We start from the raw sequence: 24,999 nt of genomic DNA, 5'->3' as shown, positions 1-24,999 counted from the left end.
AAACAGCCTGGTACTGGTACAACAACAGATACATAGACCAATGGAACAGAATTGAGAATCCAGACATAAATTCATCCACCTATGAGCAGCTGATATTTGGCAAAGGCCCAAAGTCTATTAAATGGGGAAAAGACGGTCTCTTTAACAAATGGTGGTGGCATAACTGGATATCCATCTGCAAAAAAACTGAAACAAGATCCATACCTCATACCGTACACAAAAACTAACTCAAAATGGATCAAAGACCTAAATATAAAATCAAAAACGATAAAGATCATGGAAGAAAAAACAGGGACAACGCTAGGAGCCCTAATACATGGCATAAACAGAATACAAAACATAACTAACAATGCACAAACACCAAAAGAGAAACTAGATACTGGGAGCTCCTAAAAATCAAACACTTATGCTCATTAAAAGACTTCACCAAAAGAGGAAAAAGACAACCTACAGAATGGGAAACAATTTTTGGCTACAACAAATCGGATCAGGGTTTAATCTCTAAAATCTACAAGATACTGCAAAACCTCAACAACAAAAAGATAAATAACCCAACTAAAAAATAGGCGAAGGACATGAACAGGCACTTTGCCAAAGAAGATATCCAGGCGGCTAACAGACACATGAAGAAATGCTCACGATCGTTAGCTACTAGAGAAATGCAAATCAAAACTATAATGAGATACCATCTCACCCCAACAAGGCTAGCATTAACCCAAAAAACACAAAATAATTTAAATGTTGGAGAGGTTGTGGAGAGACTAGAACACTTATACACTGTTAGTAGGAATGTAAAATGGTACAACCACTTTGGAAATCGAACTGATGCTCCCTTAAAAAGCTAGAAATAGAAGTACCATATGATCCAGCAATCCCACTACTTGGAATATACCCTAGAGAATTAAGAGCCATCAGAGGAATAGATATATGCACACCCATGTTCATTGCAGCACTGTTCAAAATAGCAAAAAGATGGAAACAACCTAGGTGCCCATCAACAGATGACTGGATAAACAAATTATGGTATATTCACACAATGGAATACTAAGCCACGATAAAGAACGACGAAGCGGTGAAATATCTCATAACATGGATGAATCTGGAAGGCATTACACTGAGTGAATTTAGTCAGTCACAAAAGGACAAATATTGTGTAAGACCACTATTATAAGAACTCAAGAAAAGGCTTAAACACAAAAGAAAACATTCTTTGATAGTTATGAGGGTGGGGAGGGAGAGAGAGGGGTATTCACTAACTAGATATTAGACAAGAATTATCTTAGGTGAAGGGAAGGACAGCACGCAATACAGGGGAAGTCAGCACAACTGGACTAAACCAAAGGCTAAGAAGTCTCCTGAATACAACCAAATACTTCGAGAGAGAGAGTAGCAGGAGTGGGGATCTGGGGACCATGGTTTCAGGGGACATCTAGGTCAACTGGCATAACAAACTTTATTAAAAAATGTTCTGCATCCCACTTTGGTGAGTGGCATCTGGGGTCTTAAGAGCTAGCGAGCAGTCATCTAAGATGCATCAATTGGTGCCAACCTATCTGAAGCAAAGGAGAATGAAGAACATCAAAGACACAAGGAAAATACTAGCCGAAGAGACAGAAAGGGCCACATAAACCATTGACTCCACAGACTGAGACCAGAAGAACTAGATGCCCTGACAGGGAACACAACAGGGAGTCCCTGATGGAGCAGGAGAAAAGTGGAGCGCAGAACTCAACTTCTAGTAAAAAGACCAGACATAATGGCTTGACTGAGACTGGAGAGACACTGGAAGACACGGCCCCCAGACTCTCTGTTAGCCCAAAACTAAAACCATTCCCAAGGCCAACTCTTCAGACAAAGATTAGACTGGACTATAAGACATAAAATGATACTCGTGAAGAGTGTGCTTCTTAGCTCAAGTAGATACATGAGACTAAATGGGCAGCTCCTGTTTGGAGGTGGGATGGCAATGCACAAAGGGATAGGAGCTGGTTGAATGGACATGGGAATTCCGGGGTGGAAAGAAGTGTGCTGTCCAACTGGACTAAACCAAAGCTAAGAAGTTTCCTGAATACAATCAAATACTTTGAGAGACAGAGTAGCAGGGGTAGGGGCATAAAATTTTGTATGGGAGATTAACTTGAAATGTAAACTTCATTTAGACTACAAAAAAAAAAAAAAAGAAGTGTGCTGTCACAGTACAGGGAGAGCAACTAGGGTCACATAACAATGTGTGTATAAATTTTTGTATGGGAAACTAACTTGAATTGTAAACTTTCACTTAAAGCACAATAAAAAATAATAATAAGTTTCAGCTGGTTGGCAGGAGTTTTCTTCTGAGAAGCAGATTTCTTATATCATTCCATTTTGATGGAACAGCAAATTAAACCCTTAATGCTAACTGCTCTGTGCGGAAAGGTTCTAAGCACAGTAAACTGTAGCATGGTTGGGATGCTACTGGTCATGATCTTTCCCTGGGAAGCTGATTCCACATACCTCTGGTTCCCATAAGAGGGAAGAGGACACTTCTACTGCCCAGGAGAGCAGTGCAGGAGGAGCCACCTGGCTCCCTTCCCTTATCTACAAGGCCCTTCTCTTGGACAAGACAGATCTATGTCATCAGTAAGACTCGAAAGAAAGCTCAGCTGCACGTGGGTCATTTATGGAGAGGCTTGGCCTCGAGAGCAGATGTTCCTTGCTAGTCCTGTGGGAAGCATGGGTTGGCCCAGCCTGCCTGGGGCTGGAAAGATGAGTTTATGAAGCCCGTCTAGTCACAAATCTAAGCCATGTACTCCAAACAGCTGTATCAGTAACAATGCCAATATTCTGGCCATCATTGTTCTAACTCCTGTTTCATTTCTCAACTGGATCTGAACTTGGAGATAAAAAAGTATTATTTATTGCTTCTACTTGCTTTCCTCCCAAGTGAAATGCAAAGCATTCAATTCAATGCAAAACAAATAATTCTTAGCTCCCTTTACAAGAGATTGAATAAGGAACTAAAACTACCATCTTTCTCCAAGGGGAGGAGTGTAAACAAGTCCTAAAGATTCAATTACTTTCAAGTTCAGCGTCAAACTGGAACAGAAACCATGGGTAACTACAATAAAGACTCCACATTTGCAGTCAACTCAATGAATGATATCCAGGTCACTTTCAAGAATACTTAAGAGCTTCAAAAATAAAACTGGTGCCAGAGTCTAAAAACATGAAACAAATTAAAAAGGGAATGTTTGAGCACCTGTCAGGAACTGTGCCAGGCACTTTCTGCAACATCTCTCATGTGATCCACAGAGCAAACCTCTGAGGCAGAGATTATCCCATTTCCCAGCTAATGGAAACTGAGGCTCAGAGAAATGAAATAGCCATAGTCACAGAGGCTAGAGGTGGGCAGAAATGAGAAATGTAGGCCCACCAAGTCTAACTTTAGGTCTAGGAGTTTACCTTCATAGCCCATGCTCTTAAGTGAGTAGACACTATCTAGAATTGAAGCATCAGAATAAGATGGATAAGAAAAAGCAGAATAGGCCTACTGAGTTTGCTATAAATGTTAAATATCAGAAGAAACAGCTAAGAGCATTGAAAGTAGCTGCCTCGGGGGATCAGACACAGGTTGTGGAGAACGGTGGGAAAGAGAGCAGTTGTTTCTACTACAGGCACTAAAGTATTATTTAACTACATGCACATGCTACTGTGATTTAAAAATTCTCTTTCAAAATATGTACAGCAGCATCTGCCTCTGAGGGTTATGGTAAGAAGAAATCAATGCACGTACGTAAGGACCTGTATGCAACGCTTAAGTACATCTGACCCAATAAACATCAATAATAGCTACATCAAGCAGGTGAGGTTGGCAGGTGCCCAATGAGAGATGCTGAGAAAGGGCTTTGAATGAGGGACTCGTATGAAGAAACTCAGTGTGATATAAAAACATACTCACACATGCCATACTACTCAGGAATCATGGCAGAATCTTGGACAGAGAAATGACCCCCGAAAATGTGCTTCTAGAAAATTATCCCAGCAGCAAAACTCCTTTCTGAATAGTCATAAATTAAGAATAACTCTAGAATGTTTAGGAAGACTCTTAGTAAGAGTCACTAAGTCTTAACAGGGTTTTATACATGCTACTGTAGATCAAGAGGGAGATGGAGTACAGAAAATAGAAAAGAGGATCCTGTGTTTGTCAGAGGTTGATGGCAGGGTGAAAGCAATAGAGAAGACTTAAGAAATAGATGGGGGGGGGGGGGACACAGAAGCCTTAAGAAAAACTGAGTTCTGAAAACATATGGAGAGAGAGAAGAAGATGTGCACTTAACCAACTTCTTAACCTAAAGATGTATGACAGAAAAAAAAAAAAGCAGATAGCTAGCTGAAGAAAATCCTTTGGGCAAAATTCACGGACATTATAAAAATAGGAATGAACAGGCTTCAAAGTGAACAGCATCAATTAGAAGCAAGAATCACAAGGTGGACTCAAGTTGCAGATAGAAAAACCTTCCCTTCCTTTGATTTAGACAGATGGAGAAGTCAATAAACCTTGCTTTGTGAATGGCCTTGCTCCCAGCTACAGGGACCTAATAGCCTCCTAACCAATGGCTGGACCCAGAAAACTCAAGTCCTTGAGAAACAGGAGACTGTTCATGCTGACTCCTCCCTACAGGTATGCTGCACGAAGGAGAACCCTCTGGAAGAGCAACTCGTCAAGTTAAAAGGATCCTTATGTGGGAAAAAACCCAGGAAGGGGTGACAGAGCCTAGAAAACAATGTTTCAAGAATGAAGGAGTAACAACAGTAAGAGGTCACTTTACACCTAATAAAATGGCTAAAGTTAAAAACAGGAAGAAAAAAACAAAAAAACCATGAAGAGCACCAAATGCTGGCAAGAATAGGTGAACTCTCATACATTGCCAGTGGGGTGGACAGCCACGTTGTCAAATTCTTTGGCAGTTTCTTATATACCTACTCTAAGACCTAAAAATTCCACACTAGGTACCAGGGAAATGACAGCATATGTCACAAAAAGACATGCAGATGAATGTTCCTAGCATCCTTACTCCTAACATCTGGGAAAAACCCACCAGACGTCCATCGACAAGAGAATGAATCACCAAATTGTAGTCCATTTATACAATGGAAAACCACTGAGCAATAAAAAGGAGCAAATGATTCACATACTCAACAATATGGATGAATTTCAAACATTATGCTGAGGGAAAGGAGGCAGACACATAAAGAGTACAGCCATTGTGTAAGATTCCATTGATGTGATGTTCTAGAAGAGGCCCAACTAATCTATGGTAATAAAAATCATAACAGTGCTTGCATGGTGCAGGAGGTGAGCCTCTCTGGGGCAGTAGATATGTCTACTCTTGATTGGGCTGGTGGCTACATGGGAGTATCCATGTAAAACTCAAATTGAAAATTTAAAATGTGTGCATTTCACCATACATTTAAGTTTTATCTCATTAAAATTAAAGTATGAAAAAGAATGAAGGCATGGCCAACCTTGACAAAGGCTAATAAGAGTCAAGAAAGATGGAGAGAAGTATGCTATTTCCTGGCCACTGGGGGATAGCAGCCCAATTTGGAGTGGGATAAGGAGAGAATGGGGCATTAAGTTGAGCAAGCGAGTACAGACAAATGTTTAAGGAATATCAAAAAAGATAGGGTAAAGCTTAGGGCTAGGCTGTCACAGTGGAGCAAAAAATGCCTCACCTGTGAATTAAAAAAAAAAAAAAAAAACCAGGCAGCATGTTAGGCATAGGACTCCAACTTCCAAGCCCAAATAAGATTAGAAATCCAAAAAACTCCACTAGAATTCTAAAAATAGGAATATCAGCCAGGGATAACTATGAGAGGAAAATGAAGAATTCTTGACCCAGTTAAGTTTCAAATACCATTGTGACTTTCAAGTTGCAGGAGAGTGATTTTTGGTTACTCTCTGTCTTGGTTATCTAGTGCTGCTATTACAGAAATACCACAAGTGGATGCCTTTAACAAACAGAAATTTATTCTCTCACAGTTTAGGAGGCTAGAAGCCTGAATTCAGGGTGCTAGTTATATGGGAAAGCTATCTCTCTCTGTTGACTCTGGGGGACAGTCCTTGTCTCCTTTGAACAACTGTGGGCCTGGCATTCCTTGGAGATCTACATGTGCCTTGGCATCAATCTTCCCCTGGGTCTAGGAGGTTCTCAGCACAGGGACCCTGGGTCCAGAGGACACGCTCCATTCCCTGCTCTTCTTTCTTGGTGGTAGTCAGGTCCCTCTTTCTCTGCTGGCTTCTCTCTCCTTTTATCTCTTATTAGATAAAAGGTGATGCAGGCCACACCCCTGGGAAACTCCCCTTATATCAGATCAGGGCTGTGACCTGAGTAAGGGTGTTTCATCCCACCTTAGTCCTCATTAACATGACCTAATCCTGTCTCATTTACATAAAAGACAGCTCCCTCCCAAATGGGACCATAACCACAGGCAGAGAGGCTAGGATTTATAACACATCACAAAATGGAGGATAATTAGATCACAAAATGGAGGACAACCACACAATACTGGGAATCATGGCCTAGACAAGTCGACATATGTTTTAGGGGGACACAATTCAATCCATGACAGTATCTATTAACAGCATCATCTTGCATTTGCATAGGACTTGATTTCCAACAGATTTTATACTCTTATTCTCACTTAATCCTCAGAACACCCTTCCAGAATACTATTGCCCCCACTTTAAAAGAGGAGTGGACATTGAAAATGCAGAACAGAATTTCAAGTTCTCAGGAATCCAGACTTTCTGGAGCCATAGAGGCTGGATAAACTCCTGAAACTATTGCTCTGAGGTAATCTTTAAATCTTAAACCAATACAGCCCCTGAAGTCTTCTTAAAAACCAAACAATAATTTAGCTTAACTAGTAAAGAATGTCTGCCTTGAGCACTGTGCTCTTTTAAGAACTATCTATACAGGATCAAAATGACAAGAGCAACCGGAAAGATTAGATAGGAATCTCAGGGGGCAGTGAGTTTATGTTAATGGGGGAGGAACAACTCAGAAAAGAAGGGTGAGAATGGTTGTACAACTCAAAGAATGTAATCAATGTCACTGAATTGTACATGTAGAAACTGTTGAACCTGGTGTATGTTTTGCTGTGTATATTCTCAACAACAACAATAATAAAATAACTAAATTTACCAAAAAAAGAATGAGGTACTATGAAGCAATTTCCAAAAAATGTTAACTAAAAAAAAAAAAAACAAGGTGCTAAGATACAACAATCAGTCTCATCTCGTCTGGAGCAATAGAGAAAGAAGGAAACCAAAGACTCAGAGAAGAAACTAGTCTACAGGACAAATAGATTACAGGAACCACAGCCTCATCTACCCTGAGACCAGAAGAACTAGATAGTGCCCACTTATCACTAACGACCATTCAGATCTGGGCTACAATAGATGGATCCTGATACAAGGGGAGAAAAATGTGGAGCAGAACTCAAATTCTTAAAAAGTCCAAACTTACTGGACTGGTTAAGAATAGAGGACTATGACCCCGAGATATTCCATAAACCTTGAACAGAAACTACCCCCCTGGGGGCACCTTTTAGCTAAATAACAGATTGGCTCATAAAACAAAGAATATTACCAGTGAGAACTGCACACCTTTAAAAAATCATCTATATAAGACCAAATGGTCAACAATTACTCTAAAGTAGAGATGAAAGGGTAGGGGGACAGGGAAACAAGATTACTGGAAGTGAATCATCCAGAAGGGAATTGATGAGAAGGTTGACACATTGTGAAAAATGTAACCAATGTCTCTGAACGATATGTATAGTAATTGTTAAATGGGAACCTAACTTGCCGTGTAAACTTTCACTGAAAACACAATAAAATATTAAAAAAAAAAAAAAAAAGAGGAGGGGATATTCTGGGTCAGAGAAGTGAAACAGCTTGCCCAAGGTCACATAGGTGGTGTCCCATAAATCCACACCTTCTGATCCCAATCAAAAGGTATTTCCATTATACCACACTTCCTTCTCTACAAGATTATAGCCTCTCTTAAGTTCAGCCTAGCACACATTTTTATTTCTGTGTCCTTCTGGTAGTCACCAGTATTTTTAATGCAGCAAAGAACTGCAGAAACTGGGTCATTTTCAACCACAGCTCACAAAATAAAGGTGGGGGAGGGTGTCATGGATATCCAATTCTGGAATACCTTTAATTGGTCATATTTTAAACTGGGTGCCTGAGCCTCAGGAGGACAAGGTGCTGCAGTGAATTTATGGAGCTTTAAGCATTGCAGCCTGGGCCGCCAACTCTGCAAGTCATCCTCAGAACCAACTAGCGTACTTTACCAGGGACATGGCAGAGCTGTGAGTGAGCAGGCAACCCTGCCACTGTGCACTGGACACATTTCACAGCCAAATGCTTCCCTAGTGTTTCCCTTATTCTTATTCCAAACCCCAAGGGCTAAATATTTTCATGTATGAGACCAGTCTTTAACGGCTGTATACAGTCTTTGGCTTTTGTGCAGCTATATATATTTTTTAAATAATTTATTTTATATTTTTGTTGTTGTTGTTGAGAATATACATAGCAAAACATACACCAATTTAAGTTTCTACATGTACATTTCAGTGACAGTGGTTACATTCTTCTAGTTGTGCAACCATGCTCACCCTTCTTTTCTGAGTTGTTCCTCCTCCATTGACATATACTCACTGCCCACCCCCCACCAAGGTTTGCACAGCTATATTTTTAAGAAGTTTCACAAAAGCATTTAAGTGTGTTTGGCATGTTTGCAGAAATGAATAACAATTCCAAGGAAAAAATACAAACCCTTAATATGCTGTGTTCCTGTTTAATGAGATCTGTAGATGAAGAATTAATCATCTAAATAGTTGTTCACAAGTCTAAAGATGAACTAGTTTATAGAACAGGAGACAAAGCACTGCTAAAATTAATTTTTTAAAAAATCCCTGCTTGAGAATATGAAATTAAATTGAGCTATGTTTCCAAAGACAGGGGTAATTAAATCAAGAGAGTCAGCAGCTGGTGGTGTAGCTGCCGGGTAGATTAAGAAGTAGCCAGAATACTGCCTGGGACATCTGGCCCCAGATCGTCTCTTACCTGGATGCATCTCTTCTGTGCTGCTCCGCAGCTTGCTGTAGCCATGGCTCAAGGGCACCCTCTGGTAATGAGGCGGGGAAGAAGGAGGGGAGGCGAGGGGTGACACTGTGGGAGACTGTGTTTCCTGCTGCAAAGAACAAGAGCAGAGTTCAGCAGCGACACTAGAAGCCAGGCGGGCTGAGCGGCAGTTATGAAGGATAATGCCACTCTAACTGCTGGTGACCCAGCGGCTCTAACGCAGGGGGGAAAGGGTTCTAAACAATGCAGTGTGGTTCCCACACAGCTTCAGAGGAGTTAAAGTGTCCCAGAGAATCCAGTTTGCTAAATTACTAAACCAAGCCAGAAACACTTTTAGTGATTCCATTAATATTTTCCTTTGGAAAATTAAAGGCACTGATCACATGAATTAACATACATACCTCCCAATCCTGATCTCTTTGTGGATACATTCAATTTTTATTCATTAATAAAGATTCCTATTTCCTGGAGTTATACTTATCAAGTCCTTCAGCAAATGTGGATTTATAAAAAGAAACTATTTAAAATGTTTAATACTAAATATTCTTGGAGTTTACTATGTCCAAGTAAAATGATAACTTTTTTTATACTGAGAAATTGTGCAAAACAATTCATCATGGGTAAATTACTTCAACTAGCCTACTCCTAAATACTAGGATAAAGCCTTAATAAGCTACAATTTGAACCCCAATTCTAACATGAACTTGATGTAGAACCCTGGGCAATATAAGCAACCTTACTCTACTACTTGGTTTCCTCCTCCTTTTTTTAAAATGCTACCGGTAGACTGGTGACTTTGGAGTACCCAACCAACAAAGTAACAAGGAAACAGTACTTTTTATCAACACAGAGTTATAAAGGTATCCTGAGTCTAAAGAGAAATATCCAGTCTAAGATACTGATCAAATACTCTTCTTCAAGAAAAAGGAAAATAACGTTTGCTTTGAAGCCTAAGCCCACACTCGCAGATGGGGTTGCCTAGCATAAACATAGCCTGCAGAGAAACAGTGGGTCCCAACTCATGCAGCCAGGGACTGGGCCGGGCACTCACCCAGGACATCAGTCATCGTTGGACAGTGGATCCTAGCTCCTCTCCAACTACAGGTGGGAAAACATGCCAAAGAATATTCACTGGAAATTCCTAGGCCCCCTTTTCCACATCCCTGAAGAACTCACTTAAAATACGCCAGAATTATGAAAGCAATCGTACATGGAATTGTTTAACAGGACTTGCTACACCTCAAACCAAAACCCGTTGCATCAAGTTGACTCTGACTCATAATCACCCTCTAGGACAGAGAAGAACTGCCCCATAGAGTTTCCAAGGCTGTAATCTTTACAGAAGCAGACTGCCACATCTTTCTCCTGTGGAGGGGACGGTGGGTTTGAACCACCAACCTTTTGGTTAGCAGCCCAGCCTTTAACCACTGCACCACGAGGGCTCCTCTGCTACACGTCACTTAACTATAAATATAAAACGTCTGCAGCAACACCTCATATATTCAACATCATCAGGGTGAGCCGTAGGCGTTAGTGTTCCAGATAGCTGCAAATGAATCCTTTAATCTTCATTGCATTTTACAAATATTTCAAGTCTTCCTAAAATATCACAAATTTCTTTGCATTATAGAAGACATTCTGTTAAATATAATCTGACTTTCCCACATGATTCAGTATCGTTATTAGAAGTATAAGCTGTGCCTTGATGCTCTCAGCATTTACTAATGTGTAAGATGCTTCACCTCTTCTCGATACTCTTCAGGACTTCTGTACTTTTGTCTCTACCAATCACCATCTGCCTATTGCAGTCAGTGGTCCACTTTTAAAAGCTCATCCTCCCTATTCTTATTCCCAATCTGCTAACTGTGTAATGGCAGCATTTCCCAAGATGGTATTCCAAACATGCCCTCCAGGAAAGGATTCTCTGGTAAAAAGAAGTCTGGTACGTGCAGATCTCCAGGTCTCTTTCTTGCAGGACTTTTCAGGGCCTTTAGTGCACTAATGTGTACTATGAATCTCCAAGACTGGGGATTTAATCTTTCTCCCAAGAATGGGTTATGAAGAAGCATTCTGTAAACATATTTAACCAGAGAAACCTTTTCCCAAGACTTTTTGTTTTAGGGAGGTGGGGGTAGGGGGGGAAGAAAACCTATTAAAAACTCCTGGAAGTTACATTTCAAAACCACTGACCTAGAGAAACCAAATAAGTGTGTGAAATCGGGTAACCTTATTTTATATTAAAGTTGGTGCTAAAGAGTCTGTGGGTGGCTCGTGGTAATTCCTATAAAGTAGGCTTTGCATCAGCCTCTCTTCCTCACTGTAAGATGACTTCAGTGGCTTACTTCCAAGTCTGTAATTCTGTCCCAGATGGTGGAATGTGCTGGAAGCGTGACAGCAGCTATGGGCCACTGCTATGTGAGGTTTCAGGGTTCTAAAAATCAAATAGTCACGCCTGATTAGACTGTTTACCTGTTTATCCCCATCGTCCGTTCTTTTGAAGGAATTTTTTTCTGTGGTTAAATATGGAATCTGAGCCTTGGTTCCATGCAGCTCAGCCAGGTTCCCAAATCGCACTTCCCCATCGTTCTTTGACATCATAAAGCGAGGCAGAGGCAATTCTTTAGGACCAAAATCAGAGAAGTCCGAGTGAGACGTTAGTTAAGAACTCTGCAGAAAGGGGAACTCAATGGCCAAAAATGAATCATTTTTGAGGAAAATTTCCAGAGCACTAAACATAGATTACATTTTGACTTAGACACAGTGAGGACTCCTGTGATAACGTCATGATAGAAAAATGCTACGGTTTTACTGAGGTATTCTTGCTCAACATTCTTAAATGCTGCTGAATCTTCGCAGAACAAATTCAGGCGTGGGGCTGATCACCTACTTCATCCTTCAGTCCAGCACCATGGAAAAGAGTGTGGCACTGCATAAATACAATAAGAAGTGACAAATGGCAGTAGGTAAACCTTACATAGTGCTTATTATATGCCAGGCACTGTATTAAGGATTTGCAAATATTAATTCATTTAATCCTCACAACAACTCTATAAGACCATCATTGTTCACCTTTTACAGCTATAAACAGACACAAAGGAGCTAAGTAACTTGCCCAAGATTGCACAGCTAGTCTGTGGCAGAGCCGGGGTTTGAACCCAGGCAATGTGGCTCCACACTCTCAACCATTACCCAGTGCCCTACAGAAAAGCCCACAGCTGCCAGAGCAAATGTACTGGGTAGCCCAGTTTCTCATCCTACATTAATTCTTTAAAAAATGTTCACACTTCATCTCCAGTGGTCTTTTCATAATGGATAAGGAAAATGATATCAAGTTAGAGCAGCTGGTCCAACTTTCAGCCAGATTTTACTGTCAAAACCATGAGCCACACTCAAAAGGCTACAAAGTGTTGAAATGCAATGGTCTGGTATATTTACTTATCTTTCAGGTTTCCAACAAAATTATTCTGAAAATGGAAATGATGCTTTGGCACACCTCTGGTTCTCGGCACAGCAAATCACACCCAATCACACGGTACAAAGAACTGCACAAATGGGGATAACATTATGGATTATGCATAATGATCTGCATCTATACCCACTGTTCAGGATAATACTCATCAGTGCGCCTTTGCGCTTCCATCAGCTCACTATTCCAAAAACACAGCTGCACTGCCAATGATTGATGCTGTGCTAACACCAGAAAACATCTTAGCAACAGCAAGCAAGTCTCCCAGCTCCCCAGGCAAAGAAGGCCCCTGGTTCTCTAATAGCCACATCATGTTTATTGTTAGTTGCTATGTTCACATTTGATTCAAAGGAGCAGGCAATATGACAAATCCCTGCGTGATCAATCAGCCAAGGGCCCAAGAGACATAAATAGAGTAACCACGCTGGAAAATTAAAACCAAGACTCTCTTCTAAAGAGAAGATGGCCACCATTTTTAATATTTCAATGTTTCCCAACCTCAGGCAGCTCTCCAACATTCAAGGCAGGAATGGACTTCAAAAGAAAAAAGTCAAAAGAAAATCTGGATTCTTGTTAAATTACATCTAAGCTAATGTTATGGGTTCTGTTCTCAGAAAAGTATTTGTTTCCATTCAGTCTGCAAAAAGGATCTAAAGAGATGGAACGAGATCACATAAAATAGTCTGCACCCTGCTCTGTCCACTAGAGGATGACTGTCCTTCCAAGCAGTTCTTGAGGGGGAAAAGAAGTAACTGCTTGACCAGTGTTTTACTTGTGGTCAAAGGATACCTCCAGGGAGGAATGGAGTACCCATCCCATTGCTGTCGAATCAATTCCGACTTATATCGACTCTGTAGGACTGAGTAGAACTGCCCCCATAGGGTTTCCAAGGCTGTAAATCTTTACAAAAGCAGACTGCCACATCTTTCTCCTGCAGAGCAGCTGGTACATTCAAACTGCCGACCTTTCGGTTAGCAGCCAAGTGCTTAACCACTGCGCCACCAGGGCTCCTTGCAATGGAGTACAGTCATGGTATTATAAATGGCTATTATTCTCCGAGGGCCTAACTGTCACTTCACACATTCTCCATCCCTGACTAGGGCATTTCTCCAGAACACTCCCTGTTCACCTGAGAATGAACCTCTCTCCCCTAGGCAGCCACCAAACAGCAAAAGTCAAAATCCAGCTGAATTCCCTCATACTTTCTTTGGCCATGTGGTTTCAAGCAACTCTCACTTAATAGAATTGTAAGCCTTCATAATAATATTCCTATCATTGCGCTTTAATGAAGGGGCTGCATTCCTTAAACTGCTGCAGGCTTTTAAAAAGGCAAAACTCAAGCTTTTAAATTTGCAGTCTGAATGGTTTTCCTGGTTATACAAACCAACTTTGATAGTAAGACTTCATTAGAAAATTAATCAATAAAGTATCTATTATGCAGTGATGTGCATCAAATAATCACACGACAAGGTCTCTTTGTGGTAGCTGGTTAGAATCTTGTCTCCCAAATTAAATTAAATTAACACAGAAAAGACAAATTAAAAGTTCAGATGAAATGGTTATAAGGGCCAAGGAGATAATGAGTGCAGCCATCCAGGGCAACAACTTGTTTCATAATGCATCTTTGGTTGTAGTCTTTGAACACAGAAATGCTTTGTATATTAACTATAAATGACCATTCTTCGCTGGCACAAAGGAAAGTATGCCTCTCCTTTGTAAACATGTGGGCTCAAAAAAGAAAGGTAAAATCTTTGTGTTTTCATGTTTGATAGAGATGTGGATATAAGAAATACTTCAATGTCCTCAATCCATTACAAAGTCCAGTGCGCATTTCGCCCTTCCTATACATCTCGATTTGGACTCCTCACATTTTAAGTGCTGCTAGCCACATTCACCCACTGCCTACCATACTGGAACAGCGGGCTCCAGTTGTTGGTTACCATGAGGGAAGGTGGACTACTGTGGCCAGAAACCTGGAGTTTACTAAGAAATATTATCATGTTAAATGTCAGCAGCTAATTTTTTTTATTATGTAAAGGGTATTTTGTATGGAGGGATAACTTACATAGCTCTAAGTGTACCATTTTGAGGAGTTCTGACAATGGATATACCCATGTAACCAACACCCGAATGAAGATATAACATTTCCATCATACAGAATTTTCCTTCATGCCCCTTTCTGGTTAATCCCCTCCCCTTGCCCCATCTGGCAACCACTATTCTAATTTCTAAACCCACAGATTAAGCTTTGCCATTATAGAGCTTCATGTAAATGGAATCATACAGAATTTATCCTTGTGACTAGCATCTTTCACTTAACACTGTGTCTAGCACACTATGTGTAGACGTGGTTCATCTTTTGCACTGATATGAAGTGATTCACTTTATATAATATAAACACATTAAAATATTTTTATACATTCTCCTGTGATGAACATTTGGGTTTGGGGCCATTATGAATAAAGCTGCTATGAACATTCTTATAAATGACAGACATGAATTCCTTTAACTTGGGTACATACCTATGAACCAAGTCCAGCCTGCTGCCTATTTCTGTAAAGCCTATGAGTTAAAAATGGTTTTTACATTTTTTAATGTTTAAAGAAAAATAATATTTTGTGACACACAAGAATTATGTGAAATTCAAATTTCAGTGTCTATAAATAAAATTTTATTGGAATACAGACACACCCATTTCTTTTCATATTGTCCACAGCTACTTTCATGCCACAACAGCAGAAATGAATAGTTGTGACAGAGACAACATGGCCGACAAAGCCTAAAATATTTACTATCTGACCCTTCATAGAAAAACATCTTGACCTCTGTCTTACATGATGCAACGGTTAGTCTTACTAAAACAATAAAGTTGTGTTTAACAAAAAAATACAGTAAAACCTGCAAAAGCCAGGATCTGTGTAAGGCAGAAAACTGTCAGAGAAGGAAAACTAAATATTTTCCACTAAAACGAGCAACAGAAAAGTGGTAAGACTGCACCCTGTCAAAGGCAGAAAACTTACGAGACCTGGAAAAACACAGCAGTCCCACCAAGTTCTGGCTCTCACAAGTTCTGTATTTTACACTGTTTCAGTTTTATTTAAATTTTAAAATAATTTAAATTAAAAATTCAATCCCTCAGTCACACTAGCCACATTTCGAGTATTCATTAGCCAGCCACATGTGTCTAGTGGTCACCATATTGGATAGCGCAGTTCTAGGTGCTTTTCCAAATGATGGACAAGGGATTATCTTATTTTATGTGCACAACAACCCTCTAGGGCATGTACTATGCCCCCTCTCCAGGTGAGTCGTTTGAAACTCAGAGAAATAAAGAAATTCGCCCGAGGGCACACTAATAGAAGGTGATGGAGCAAGGATTCAAAATTAGGTAGTATGTTGCTGGGGCCCAACCACAACTCTTAGCCACTAGGTTATACTGCCATCCTGAAAATTAAAATATTCTTTCTCTTGCAGGTTTAAATACTCAGGATGAAACTGTGTCATTTCAGGGCTGGAAAATGATCTAGAGAAAACATGCTTAAATATCTGCATTTTACAGGTGAGGAACCAAGCCCAGGAAACCGAGGGCAGGTCTTGTCTTAGTCACGCAGCAATATGACGGCAGAGCTATGGTCACAACAAAACTTCTAACTCTTAACTTGGGACTCCCTTCTCTTCCCACTACTTTTCACTGCCAGGGAATTCATTTGTACCAGCTACTTACAGGTTAACAAAAACTAATGACAATAATGTTCCTTCTATACTTACAAAGTCTGTCCCCACACATTTCCCTGAAGTTACTTTGGGAAAAAAAAATCAGGTCTGTCTTGGGTTGATCAAAGCCTTCTAGTCTCCTATCTGCTCTATCTTCCATTTGCCTGTGAACCTGAAAAACTTCTTCCCAATTTGGAAAGGGATAGCTCAATAGCTAGATTCAAAGGTGGAGGCTGGAGTGGGAAGAGTGATCTTGTAATTTCTTTTTGAGGGGGGGCGGTTGGGGATACATTACATTTATGGGCCATACCGTGGGTAGAACCTCAGCGTGAGTTAGGAGATCTGCAGTCCACTGGATTCTGCCACTATCAAGCAGTATCCCCTATACTTCACCTCTTTGGACCTCAATTTTCCCCTATGGGAAAGGAGATTGTCTGTAGGCCTCTTCCAACTTACATCCTCCGTGTCCACCCAGACACTGCATTTCTCTGGGACAAAGCCCTTAACTGGAGTCCTTCTGAACTTGAAGGTAACAATTTATACATAAATGTCAATGTACATTTTTCTGGGAAGAAGAGCTTTTACTAAATGTCGAATCTCATAACGACAACAACAAAGTTCGGGAATCACTGCTCAGTAGGTGGCCTTATTTGGGGAGGACCAATGATAGAACCAAGGGGAATGGGTGTGGATGGAGGAACAGAATCTCTGGCAAACACAACTGACCAGCCGTACAGTGGGCCAACTCTGGGCCCCTGTAGCCAGGCTGAGAAGGAGAGAGAGTGTTTTAAAAAAATTGCCAGAGGAATCTCTGAAGAGAAAAATGGGAAAGGAAGGTTGGGTTGAATGATAGGCAGCAAGGCTGAGTTGACCTTGGCTGAATGGGAGATCTCAGTCCAGTATTTAGGATTGAAGATTTCATCTCTGTTTAGATCATGAACTATCAGCAACTGCCCAGGCACACACACTCCAACCCCCTCAGTCACAGCCTTACCTTCTGGGCTTCTGATTCCACCCCTAGGCTTCCTACCCTACTCTGAAAGATAGTCTTTTCTATGACTCACCAAACTGGTTGCCACACCGAACAGATTTCTCTGCTAGACCTAAGAGATGGGGAGAGTTTGCCAAACGGACGGGGCACAGGGACCCCCACTTTCAATTCAACCAGAGAATCTCTGCTTTTATTTGCTTTCGCTTAGATAAAAGAATTCTTGTTTGGAAAAAAATAAGCCTTGGAAACCCAGGTAAGTCTACCTACATGAGGACAGGCTTCATTGCTGCAAAATCTTTTGACCTCTTTCTCATAGCCTCTAGAAACCTAAGAACAGAAAGTAAAGAGGCAGGATAGGAGTTTCTACCAGTCCTGAAAGCCTGGATCCTTAGTTGGAGCCCTGGTGACACAGTGGGTAAGCATTCAGCTGCTCACCAAAAGGTCTGCAGTTCAGATCTACCAGCGACTCCTTGGAAACCCTATGGGACAGTTCTACTCTGTCCTATAGGGTCACTATGAGTCGGAATCAACTCGACAGTAACAGGTTAGTTTATAGGAGGGTTTCTCAATCTTGGTGCTACTGACATCTAAGACTGAATAATTTTTTTGTTGGGGGAGGGGTCCCATCCTGCGCATTATAGGATATTGAGCAGCATCCCTGACCACCTCTTCCCACTAGATGCCAGTAGCACCCCCCACCAGTCATGACAACCAAAAATGTCTCCACACATTGTCCATGTCTCCTGGAGGGGCAAAATCACCTGACTGGGAACCACTGTTTTACAGATACGTGAGGAACTAAAAGGAGTTCAATAATTTCCCTTAAGAGGATCCTCTTGGTGAAAGACCACAACTATAACAATGGTTCTCAAATTTTGGAATTTCATAGAACAGCCAAAATTCGAAAAATAAAAAAAATTTGAAGAGGACTGTCATGGATTGAATTGTGTTCCCCTAAAATATCTGTCAACTTGGCTAGGTCATGATTTGCAGTTTTGTATGACTGTCTACCATTTTATCATCTGATGTGATCTCCCTATGTGTTGTAAATTCTATCACTACGATGTAATAAGATGGATTAGCTGCAGTTATACTCATGCAGTCTACAAGATTAGGTTAGGTAGTGTCTTAAGCCAATCTCTTTTGAGATATAAAAGAGAGGAGCAAGCAGAGAGACATGGGGACCTCATACCACCAAGAAAGCAGTGACGGGAACAGAGTGTGTCCTTTGGACCTGAGGTTCCTGTGCAGAGAAACTCCTAGACCAAGGGAAGATTCATGACACAGACCTTCCTCCAGAGCTGACAGAGAAAGCCTTCCTCTGGAGCTGATGCCCTGAATTTGGATTTCTAGTCTACTGGACCGTGAGAGAATAAATTTATCTTTGTCAAAGCCATCTACTTGTGGTATTTCTGTTAGAGCAGCACTAGATGACTAAGACAAGGACCATAAGACAAGGACCAAGATAAGGTTGCCAACACTTTATTTTGCCAAGAAAGTAATTTCTCCCCAAATGATTACCCATTATCAATTTCATAAAAGGGCATTTAGCAAAAAGAAAGGAAGAACAAATGAACAATCTTAGAATTGAATACATTTAGTTTTATAAGTAACTCTTTTGTCCTAATTCTTTCTCCTTTCACAGCCACCAGAGCATGAGCTAGTTTGGGGAACACAACCCTACCGACTGCAAGAAGCATGGTATTATACTCTTGAGGTTCAGAGACTCCCAAAGGATCTGTGGAAAGAAATCAAGAGGTCCATCCCTTTAGACAAGAAAAAAAATTACATATTTATTTTCACTACTGTAACTGAAATTTTGCATTTCTTTCCATTATGGATGTAGGCAACAAATGACTGCAGTAACATTAGCAGTACCTGAAGCTTTGCCACTCACAGAAATCAGATATTTTTCTATTACATTACAATTATTGCAGACATATTGAAGTATTACTTAGACTCGATCACTACTTTGAAAGTATGGTAGTTATTAAGATCACTGTTAGATATTTTATTCCATGTATTAATAAAGAAGCATGTATATTGCTAAATATAACAAATTAAGAAAATTTTTTCATGACTATTTCAATATAACTGGTTTCCTTTAGGACTATATGCATTTGCATGCATAGAAGACCCTTAGGAGTTCCAGATGAATCTGAATTCCACTTACTTTAGCTTAAATAGAGACAGATGAATAAGACTCACTTCCCACGCATAAACGTTCACCTAGTCATTTACTCAACAAGTATGTACTAAGTGCCTACAATCCTCCACAAATGCCAGACCCTCTCCCTTCCCCATAGGTAAGCTTATAGACTAATGAGGAAAACAGACAACAAATGAGTCAAACCTATAAAGAAAGAATGATAAGCTCTGAGAAGTGCTGTGAAAGAAACATGCTGAGAGAGAATCAAGCAGGGAAGGGACTTCCAGCCAGGAGCATTATCCAACAAGCTGCCCAAGGAGTACCTCGTACCTGCAGGTGTGTACTTCTGTCTTGACTACTTCGTGTTTCTGACTTCTTTAAAATTGAATTTTGACAGGATCTACTTTAGATAGGCTGATGGGGATAGTCTCAGGCCCCTGAAGAATGAGCAGGAGCTATCCATGGGAAGCAGAGGGGGAAGAGCAGACCCCTAGAAGCCTGAGACCTCAGACAGCATGGGCATATGCCCTGCAGCAGGAAAGAGGGTGTCCAGAAATGGCTAGATGGCCAGTAAGGCTAGGGGCCAGAGACTGAGCAAGAGGGGACGTTTGAGATGAGGATGGAGAAGTAGGCAGGGGCCAGACCAGGCAGGCCTTTACAGATCAGTAGAGGGACTTGGAATTTTGTGCTACATGCAACAGGAAAACCACTGGAGGGTTTTCAGCAGGAGGATAAAATGACCTGATGTATATTTTGAAAAGATCACTTTTACTACTGTGTGGGAAAATAGACTGGAGTAAAGAAAAGACCAGGGAACCAATGCGGAAACCACTGTGGTATCCAGGTGAGTGGTTACGGTGGCCTGGCCTAGGAGGGGCAGAGAGACGGAGGGGAGCAAGCAGTGAGGTTGGAGCTCCATTGCCAGGACTGTGGTTGGGTTATATACAAGAACGGGGCATCAGGATTGGAGGAAGACTTATTAACAACCTGCAATATGCAGATGACATAATCTTGCTTGCTGAAAGTGAAGAGGACTTGAAGCACTTACTGATGAAGATCAAAGACCACAGCCTTCAGTATGGATTACATCTCAGCATAAAGAAAACAAAAATCCTCACAACTAGACCAATAAGCAACATCATGATAAACGGGGAAAAGACTGAAGTTGCCAAGGATTTCATTTTACTTGGATCCACAATCAACACCCACGGAAGCAGCAGTCAAGAAATCAAAAGACACATTGCATTGGACAAATCTGTTGCCAAAGACCTCTTTAAAGTGTTGAAAAGCAAAGATGTCACCTTGAACACTAAGGTGTGCCTGACCCAAGCCATGGTGTTTTCAATTGCCTCCTATGCATGTGAAAGCTGGACAATGAATAAAGACCAAAGAAGAACTGACATCTTTGAACTGTGGTGTTGGAGAAGAATATGGAATATACCATGGACTGCCAAAAGAATGAACAAATCTGTCTTGGAAGAAGGACAACCAGAATGCTCCTTAGAAGCAAGGATGGCGAGACTACGTCTCACACACTTTGGACGTGTTATCAGGAGAGATCAGTCCCTGGAGAAGGACATCATGCTTGGTAAAGTAGAGGATCAGCGAAGAAAAGGAAGACCTTCAATGAGATGGACTGTCATGGTGGCTGCACCAATGGGCTTAAGCATAACGATTTTGAGGATGGCACAGGACAGGGCAGTATTTTGTTCTGTTGTACAGAGGGTTGCTATGAGTCAGAACCGAACTGATGGCACCTAACAACAACAACAACATACTTAAACCCTCAGAAGTAAGAGGCAGGCAGCCATCAGTGGTTATAAGTCACAATTTAGACTTATACTTGTGAAAAGTGTTAACCTTTACACAGTGATAATTTACACAATCCTTTTTCCTCCCCCGGAAATCAGGCTGCAGATCTAAACAAAAACTGAGGAAAATAATTCAGTCTAACTTAAAATAAGCAATAAAAGTATCAGAAGTTTAAATATTCTTGCATACAACAAAGAAGCTCTACCTTTTCCAGAAGGTAAAGATGGAAGATGCTACAATAAAGCTTAAGGGCCATTTACAATGGAATGTAAACAATCAGTGTCTAGCACAAATCCAAATCAAGTTTCAATGTGATATAACTTTAATCAAGGCAAGTGACTTCTTCTCAATCACTGCTATGTCTTGTAGCAACGAACACCAAGCCAGCTGCGGAAACAATGCTCCATCGACAAATCTACTCTAAAGAACTCAATCATTAATACCAAGGGATGCATTTCGGATCAGATTTTTCCCATTCAGAAATGTTCTGTGACTACAGATTATAGTCAACACCTTTATAAAGTGCAAAGAGTAATTGAGGGGAGGCTGCTTTGCATAGCAGTTAAGAGCAGAGCTTCTAACCTGTTCATTCCAGTTTAACAACATCTCCAGGTGATTATTATGTATAATAAATTTTGAGAACCACTGCTCTACTAGTGGCTCTGAGAACTGGTCCCTAACCAGTATCATTAGCTTCACCTGGGAACTTGTTAGAAATGCAAATTCTCGGCAGGGGTTCAAACTGGAAAGAACTAGTTAGAAGCCCTGGTCCTTAGGCAAGTTACTCAACCTCCCTAAAGGAGGGCTTCGAACCAGTCTGAACCGGTTCAGTCATGGCTGATGAAGCGCAACCAGAACAGACCCAATGTTTACAATTTGGGTTATCCAGAACAATAACTGGAATGGGAAAAACTACGGGTGGAAGCTCTGGAATGGGAGATTCGGAAGAGGCATAGTGAGCCCTTTTAGGAGCCTGATACGTGAGACTGGATTACTGGCAGCACTGTGAAGAGCAACACACATTCAAAGTGGTATAGTTGGCCATCACCTTTGAGCAGGGCACTGCTGTTTTCAATTCTGCTCAAAATCCTAAGGGCAAGAGTTTTGGTTGCTGTGCAATGCGTACGCTGCCCTTGTTTTCTAGAGGGAGATTAGGTTTCTAGCAGAACTTTTACCTGTAATTTTTCCCATTCCAGTTATCGTTCTGGATCACCCGAATTTTAAAAATTTGGGTCTGTTCCAGTTTTGCTTCCTCAGCCATGACTGAACCGGGAAGAACTGGTTCAAAGCCCTGCCCTAAACTTCTAACTCCCCATCTGTAAAATAGGGATAATAAGAGCACCACAGTAGAGACTTCTAAGGCTCACCATAACCAGTTCTCCTCTCTTTCCGGACAAAGGAGAGAATTACATTTGCCCCAATCTGCCCTGCAGTTAAGCAGATCCATGAGACAGGTTCCGGCCAATGCGTGGTGAGCAGTAGTAACATGGGTTACATCTAGGCCAAAGCATTTAACTGCTAGTGTGGGAAACTCCAGTGGCCGTTTTCCCCATTGTGGCAATTGTGGAAGCATGTGTTGAGTTGGAGGTACCACAAGAGAGAGTAGCCAAGACCACTGAGGCACCCCACAGAAGGGGGTTGCCACAGAGTCACCCCACCCCACCCACTGCAATGTTTGTTTTGTTAAGACACTAAAATTTTGCTGGGTTTTGTTATCACAGCTTATCCTAGGCAATTCAAACTGACACAAGTACCTATCTGAGTAGAATATTGTGAGGATTAAATGAGACAATCCATGTAAAGTTCTTAGCTCAGTGCCTGGCACACACCAAGTCCTTAATAAATAGAACCATGATGATTGCAGACACCTGTTGGTTAGTGCTAAGGGCCTTGTCCTCCACAGCCAGCAAACCCAGTCTTCTCAGCTATCAGGAGTTGTGGAACATGTTCAAGTATATAGTGGGTTGGGGGCAGGCATATTGAGATTAAGAAAATGTTAAATCAAACTTTGAGAGCATAGGTTAATTAAATTATGATGCAAACATTTGATGAACTATTATGCAGATATTAAATATGAAGACTATGTAGCAACATGGAAAAATTGCTAATGATAAGTAAGAAATGTAGGCTGCACTACTTATATACCTAAGCTCAACCATGAATGGAAAATGAGCAAGACTGGAAAGTAATAAAAATTATAACAGTTGTGTTAATGTTGATAGGATCATGACCGATTTTTTTCTATTTCATAAATTTTTCAACATATGTACTTTTTATTAAATTGTGAAACTTCTGACAAACTTTGAGAACACAAATTCATTCTGCCAAAATTTTGGTAGCCCCAAAGTATTTAATATCAGGAATAGTGCTGTGGGGGCTGGGGAATTAAAGGATGATCATATCTGGTATGACCAGCAGGTAAGAGAAAACGGGGCAGTTCCACTCAAAGTCTCCCAGTAACTCCCTCCCTTAACCCATTAGAGGTGCCTCAAATAAAAAATTAGATGGAATGTATTATTTTGTCACAGGCTCTAGAATTCCTGCCCCAATCTCTTCCTGCTAAAGACCGAAATCTATTTTAGCTGCAAGTTAGTGAAAAGGAACTAATCTCAGGTCACTCTCTGAATTTTTCAGAGAGAGAAAAACTATTTTATTTTACACAGGAGTTGGGGGAAGCAAGGAGAAAGTCCACAAAAACTAATAAAGCAGGCCTTAAACCCACTTAAAATTGAAACCCACTAAAAATTATTCTCATAAACAAGAAACATGTCACAGACAATAAAATGCATAAATGTGAGCTACTCACCACATTTAATACTCTCAATCCGCACCGGGAGGCCAGACTGTGCTGCCGCAATTAATTTCAGGGCAACATAAAACTGTGTTGGACCAAAATAACCAACACGCTTTGCACCACACAGTTCTGTGATCTGAAAACAGAGACAAGAAAAATGATGCTGAAAACCCCATTTCATAACAGGAAAATGAGACAAGATATATTATGAAATCTGGAGGATTTCACAGTATAGCTAACCAAAAAGTCCTTCGAGAACTTGGGTACGCACTGGTCTCTTTCTTTTCTACCAGTTTACGGTGAGGTTTAAAATTCAGATAATTGGCTTACGTCCTACCTACTCATGATGTTTCAGGACCAAGTAAGTGATTATTCCTCCTCTTTCAAAGATAAAAATAAAGGTGACAAAGGATGGCTGTTACTCTTCTTACAAAAGAGTGACTTTTTCATGGGGTGGATTCTAATGTTCAAAGTCTAGAAAGTCACTGGGGTGAAAAAAGAACAGATTAGTCATTACTCCTACTTGTGGATTAATTAAAAACAACACACAAATTATTTAAGACATTGCAATCTTTCGTTTCCAGACCTTAAACCAACACATCCCCTGCTGGTAGTTGAATAATCATAAATTAAATACTCAGTGACATTTAAAAAATTATTTCAAAGTAACAGATGCTCAAAAAGTTCAAATAATAGTAGGGGGTGGTAAAGAACTAAATAAACCTCCTTGTCGTAGAGTCAATTCCAACTCATAGCAACTCTGTAGGACAGAATAGAACTGCCCCACTGGGTTTCCAAGGCTGTAATCTTTACGGAAGCAGATTGCTACATCTTCCTCCAGCAGAGCGGTTTGTGGGTTTGAACCACCGACCTTTCGGTTAGCAGCCGAGCACTTAACCACTGCGCCACCAGGGCTCCTGGAAGAACTACAAGC

General features: G+C 40.8%; 1 protein-coding gene across 1 annotated transcript in view; it reads right to left on the bottom strand.

Annotated features, from left to right (window-relative positions):
* REPS2 (RALBP1 associated Eps domain containing 2) overlaps positions 1-24,246 on the bottom strand; it is a 193,917-nt gene extending 169,671 nt beyond the window's left edge. The window contains exons 1-3 of the mRNA XM_023737251.1: positions 24,078-24,246; positions 11,609-11,757; positions 9,122-9,248 (exon numbers count right to left, since the gene is read on the bottom strand). Of these exons, the coding sequence (XP_023593019.1) occupies positions 9,122-9,248; positions 11,609-11,757; positions 24,078-24,246 (445 nt within the window). The remainder of the gene's footprint in view (positions 1-9,121; positions 9,249-11,608; positions 11,758-24,077) is intronic.
* Positions 24,247-24,999: the final 753 nt, after the last annotated feature.

This window comes from Trichechus manatus, unplaced genomic scaffold (genome assembly GCF_000243295.1).
Source record: "Trichechus manatus latirostris isolate Lorelei unplaced genomic scaffold, TriManLat1.0 scaffold00100, whole genome shotgun sequence".
Classification (NCBI taxonomy): Eukaryota; Metazoa; Chordata; class Mammalia; order Sirenia; family Trichechidae; genus Trichechus; species Trichechus manatus.
The sequence above is the reverse complement of the archived record's forward strand: the minus strand, read 5'-3'. Positions and strand labels throughout refer to the sequence as shown.